Source organism: Petromyzon marinus, chromosome 31 (assembly GCF_048934315.1).
Source record: "Petromyzon marinus isolate PM22_M1 ecotype Great Lakes invasive population chromosome 31, UKy_Petmar_22M1.pri1.0, whole genome shotgun sequence".
Classification (NCBI taxonomy): domain Eukaryota; kingdom Metazoa; phylum Chordata; class Hyperoartia; order Petromyzontiformes; family Petromyzontidae; genus Petromyzon; species Petromyzon marinus.
In genome coordinates, this window is record NC_133697.1 from 5,711,072 (window position 1) to 5,717,071 (window position 6,000).

Sequence of the window (6,000 nt, forward strand, 5' to 3'; positions counted from 1 at the left end):
AGTAGGTCCGTGTCCTTTTTTTTTAATCACACGGTTTCTGAGCACAGGTCCAAAGATCAGCAACAAGCAGCTATATCGAAGTTGTAAACACGTTTGTTGAATGAGCAAGGTTACACGAGCTTAAGTAAAAGGGACAAGAGATGTTTATAACTTTATTAGTACCGGCGCATACGTTTGAGGTGCATGTTACTTTCCGGTGCGGCGTATAGTCGAGAGAATACGGTAATTTGAGGAGGCCACAGATCACTCGTGAGTAACGGGTACGAACGTTGCTTCATTTCACCTGGAAAAAGTTTGGAACACTGTTCTGGGGAATATTACGGTATGCCGCATCCATCTGGTCCGATTTTTGTCCTCGATTTTCTCCTATAAAACTAGTACATGTGATTATAGGAATATAGGGTAGAATAATATAGCATTAGTATGGATAGGCGTATCTTAGTACTCTAGTGCTAGTGCCTTATGGGCGCCGTGTCGGCAATATGTTAACTACCTTGCCTGGTATACAGGTAGTCGTGGGTTCGAATCGAACCCTGACACCCGTATATTTGCAGTTTGCATGGTTTCCCCGTGGTTTCGTGGATTTTACTCCAGGTCTTTCAGTTTTTCCCTTCACATTTAGAAACATGTGTTTAGAGTATTTGGCTGCTATACGTTTCCACAAGATAAGCCACTTTGTTGAATATATCATTTGCAGCCAGGTCGCTTCTTAAAAAGAGCTACACAGCTCAGTGGGGCCTTTTCTGATCAAATAAAACACAGTTATAGTTAGCGATGCCGATAATCCTACTCCAAGGCAGCCTAGGTAGGCAGCGTTCTGGAAAATATGGAGTGAGAAATTAATCCCTTGGTGCGAGCGATAATGATCCCATATATAGCACAACATTCAGCGATGACCTGAAGGGACCTTTTACAGATCTTGGCTTGCGAGCAAATTCTTTGACAATTGGCTTTAAAAACCACTTGGTTAAAAAAACAAGACGGTGCGCACATGAATCGGGTAACAGACACACGGTTGGCTACGTTTGGTGCGAAAGAAGTTCAACATACATCCGTTGGGACAGATGCTGTTAGCGAGAAGCACCTATGAAGCCCGAGACGGCACACGGACGGATTGGGTGGACAGCTCCACGTCCGGCAGCCTTTGTCTCCCCAGTGTTGATGCTGACACACTGCTCATTTTAGGCCGAGTTGCCCTAGGCAAGACCCAGGCCCGTTTCAAACATTTGCCACTCTTATTGGGACACAAGCGAAGCAGGAAAATGGAGCACGGGCCGGTAAGCTCGTAGGACAGTGCGCTCCAACACTGCGCCGCTTCCCACCAATGAACAGGCAAGCACAAAGACAAAGATCCCCCGTATAGCCTTAACAGACTGTAGGGGCAAGTGCTGTTAGCGAGCACCTATAAAGGCGCACGGAACACGAGGAGGTGGGTGGCCAAAACCACGCCCGGCCGCCTTTGTCTCCCTAGTGGCGATGTTTACACATCGCACCAAGTGCTCATTTGATGCCGAGTCGACCTCGGGGAGGCCCAGAACCGGTTCAGAAAATCGTCACCGGTATTGGCCGTGAGCGGGAATCGAACCCAGGTCGCCAGGTTCGTAGAGCAGCGCACTAACTGCTGAACTACCGCTCCCCACTCACGTGCGTGGATAATTTGAGCTCTTGTCTTGCGTCGCCCAACAAAGGAAAGCCCTAAAGCGTTGATGCCGCGAGGTTTCATCCCGTGGACTTCCAAGTGCAATCGCCAGGCGTTTTTGCCTTAAGGGTAGAGATTCTGCTGCTGGTGCTCTGGAAGAGCTGTGGCACCCGGATTATTGGGCAAATCATCATCGCAAGAATGACGGCAAAATAATATGGCTCGCGTGTTAACGCCACAGAGCGTTAACTTGTTTATAATAACAATTGCGTTGAAAAGTGTCAATCCCACGCTGGATGAGGACCTCCACCATGCAGAAGGTTGGATGGAGGGTGAATTATAATAAAGGTTTTTGGGTTATATCGCGTTATTTATAAATGTGTCGTAACCCTCCACCACCCGACACGGCCAATCAGCAAAAAAAGTGTCACGTTGACAAAAGACAAATAATTCACTACTTTAGCCACCGGTGTGTTGAAGAGTGAATCCATAACATTTACAGTGAATTATTAGTTAATTATTTGTCTTTTGTCAACGTGACACTTTTTTTGCTGATTGGCCGTGTCGGGTGGTGGAGGGTTACGACACATTTCTAAATAACGCGATCTAACCCAAATAACCTTTATTATGAATAATATTGGTCGCGAAAGCCTACGTGTTAAATTGGAGGGTGATTATTTGACCAAACTTCACCACGATGGTCAGTGCGGGTTTGTTGAAAGCGGGATAGCATAGAAATATTGTACAACCGCGCATGTTGCTGTACTGCCTGCTGCTGCCAACCTCGTTAATTACGCAGCCGAGAACACCCGCTAGGCATTGTGGTCACATATCCAATATCCAGGCTCAGCACTGCTTAGCTCCTGAGGTCAGGTGCATTGTGAATGATTTGCTCATAGGCAGTAACTGTAATAATGCGAATTAAATACTCAGGAAAGCCTCGCCGAGTATCATGACTGTTTCTCGGGAGGGTCCTGCTACATTGGGATGCTTGGTCAATTTCACCCGTGCGCGTTTGGCTTTTCACGCTGTATACGAGGGGGTGGCAGCACTGCCATCTCCTGGCTGCGTCACAGCCCCCGTGGCTACAGCACTTGGCAAGCCCTCATGGTTACCCGTTAAATCACGACACAGGCTCAAATCAGCTTAGACAACAACATGTAACAGGATCAGACACATTCCGGATGATTTTACAATATCTATGATCGATATTAATCTATCAGACTCTTTTTATATTACCAGGTAAGGCGCACTGAGCTATATAGCTCTTTTTCATAAGAGACCTGGTCACAAATGATGGCTCAACGAATTGGCTTATCATGTGGAAGTGTATAGCAACCAAATAATCGAAACGCGCGTTTCTAAATGGAGGGGGGAAACCGGAGGACCCGGAGAAAAATCCACGCGACCACGGGGTGAGAGACGTGCCAACTCCAATAATGCAGGCGTCAAAGTCAGAATCGAACCCACAACCTCCTGAATACCAGGGCGAGGGAGTTAACATCTCGCACCAAGCGAGCGGACACCAATCTATACACATACCGCCCTTCTGTGAACGCGCCGCAAGGACGAGGCTCTCCCGTACACCGTATGCGACTTGTGGGACCTATTAGACCGCACTTCGCCACGCCGGCGAGCGCGAGTTGGTGAAGGCGACGGGGGCCGGTTTCAGAACGCACTCGCCGATAGTTGTCTCTCATCGACTGTTGAGCAACTCGTTTTTTGCCGTTTCGACATCGTGCGCCAATTTGAGCCCGTGCGCTTTTGATTCGTTCCGGCAACGGCAGCGACATTTCCCAGCCAGCCCAGCCACCCACAAATGCCACCAACCCGTCACCGTGGGTCTCTCACTCCCAGCTGCGCGAGTATTTTTGCAATACATTTTCATGTCAGGCTCGTCTATGCAGTCAGCACGTTGTAATCGGTGGTTCAAATCGTGTTTTGCTCATTATCCTCTGCTGCATGCGTAGTCTGGGAACTGCCTTCTCCCAGCCCTCCGTGCTGTCGTCTTCCCTGGCTCGAGTCCCACATTAAATGAAGAGCTTCCTCGTCTCCCTCTGCCTATGACTGCCTCTCTCCATACATAATCGATACTCTATGCCGACCGCTTCTTTTCAGCATATTAAGACGCGATCCGTCCATTGACGCTATCTAAATCGACACTGTATTCACTCACAGGGAGACCCATAGACTCACAAAGGGACTCACAGACTCACGCAGACCAGCAGAATCCACAAAAGACCACCCCCCCATAGACGAATACAGAGACCCCCCCCCCCGAGACTCGCACAGAGATCCACGGATTCACAGTGATATCTAGACCACATCTGTAAAATGCATGCGCCCACTGTTCCTGTAGAGCTTCTTGACATGTCGCATTTATAGGCACTGCTAAATAAGTCCACATTGTATTGCACTGCACCTGCCACTCACTCGCGTACGACAACCATCTTACATCGCCTGTCACAGCGAGGCACGACATTCCTCATATATAGACCTTCCGCAGACGGCTGGGAGCAAGTGCTGTTAAGCGGCACAACGAGGGCGTGAATGTGACCAGCACCACGCCCGGCCGCCTTTGTATCCCCGGTGGTGATGGTTACACACCGCACTAGCTATTCATTTAAGGCCGAGTCGACCTAAGGGGGGGGGTAGAGGAGGGGGGGGGGGGGGCAGAAGGCCCTGGACCCGTTCAGATATTCATCACCGCTGTTGGCCGTGAGTGGCCAGAGACCTCGGGTTGCCTTGGGTCGGTAGCGCGGCGCGCTAACGACTGCGCCACCCACCACTCTCCACGTCGCCTGCAACCAGGGCGCGTAGATAGACACACACACACGATACAACACGTGTCGTGTGTGTGTGTACTCACGAGGCGATGGTGCCATTGACTCTAGCGCGTGAATTAAGCGCCTCTCTCTCTCGTCGATCGACATCCGTGGTAAGCCATCGGCGATTGCGTCGCGAGCCTCAGGCCGTTGATGAGACGCAGGCTGTCGAAACTGCCCCCGAGTTTTACACTTGCACTTGACACAATGCTGCTGGATATTAGTTCGACTGGAAAGCCAGCGGTGGGGCTGTTTGGGCTATGAATGTGTTACGCGCATACACGTGGAGACACTTAGCGGGGGGTGAATATGCTCGATTCGTTTTTTTTTTCTCCACGGCGCGCTGCAAATACATTCACTCCCCTTTGACGTCGGGTTGTCTTTGCGCCCACTCATCATCACCACCACCATCAACCACTGCGACTACAACTACCACGAGTGCCTCCGCTGTGATCCCCGTTGTCCATTTCACCGTGGAGTTGCGGCGCTTTGCTTGAGCGCACGTCGTGATGCGCGCTCACTGATTAAGCTGCCGTGTTGCTACTAAACTACTGCTGCTGCTGCTGTCGTGTTGCTGCTACTTGCTTCCTGCCACTGCCTGGTGGCCAATGGACGAAAGCAGGCAGCGAGTGAGGGAGACAACGACGAAGAGGGGATAACGTACCTGTTTGACGCGATCAGCACGCCATCTCACTTGCGCCCAGCGCGGCTGCCTCTAACGGATGATGACGACGCTGTTGCTGTTGCTGCTGCGTGCCTCCACGCACACACGGTTGTGTTCTGCGCGTCTCCCTCCTGCTCCTCCTCCAGTCGCTCTTCGCTTTGCTCGGCGGCTGGGGTTGGGCTTCGTGTGTGGTGGTGGTGGTGGTGGGAGGGAGCGGTGGCGCAGCGGTTAGCGCGCACTTGTTCTACAAACCCGGCCACCTGCTGAAATTGATTGCCGGCTGTCGGCTGCCGAGGATTATTGTCTGAACCGGTTCTCGGACTGGCCTGCCCGGCCTGCCCTGCAGTCCTCCTCTCCGTGGGTGAATAAACAACATCGGCACCGAAAAGACAAAGGCGGCCGCGCGTGGTGCCGTGTAATTTGCGTGTGCTGGGATCTTTGAAGGCGCCTCTATGCTGTGTGGATGAAACGAGAGAGCCAGAGAGGGGGGGGGGGGAACCGCTGATTTTGACTTTATCATTTTATAGGGCGTGCTGTGGGGTGAGGGGAAGGCGAGAGCTAAAAATAATTGAAAGCAGAATGAGGTGATAATGCATTTTCTCCGTGACAGAAGCACCCGTGTACAGCAACCGCCAGTCGCGTTGATTTGGCCACGCGTAGACTCGCATACAGTGAGGGGAAAAAAGTATTTGATCCCCTGCTGATTTTGTACGTTTGCCCACTGACAAAGAAATGATCAGTCTATAATTTTAATGGTAGGTTTATTTGAACAGTGAGAGACAGAATAACAACAAAAACATCCAGAAAAACGCATGTCAAAAATGTTATAAATTGATTTGCATTTTAATGAGGGAAATAAGTATTTGACCCCT

General features: G+C 50.6%; 1 protein-coding gene across 3 annotated transcripts in view; it reads right to left on the minus strand.

Annotated features, from left to right (window-relative positions):
* Positions 1-5,610, minus strand: part of LOC116947943 (sodium/calcium exchanger 1-like) — a 131,231-nt gene extending 125,621 nt beyond the window's left edge. For 2 of the 3 annotated variants that reach the window (XM_076071036.1, XM_076071035.1), the window contains exon 1: positions 4,509-5,122. In XM_076071036.1, the coding sequence (XP_075927151.1) occupies positions 4,509-4,572 (64 nt within the window). In that variant the 5' untranslated portion in view covers positions 4,573-5,122. The other variant, XM_032964283.2, reaches the window with a different exon arrangement.
* Between the last annotated feature and the right edge of the window lie 390 nt (positions 5,611-6,000).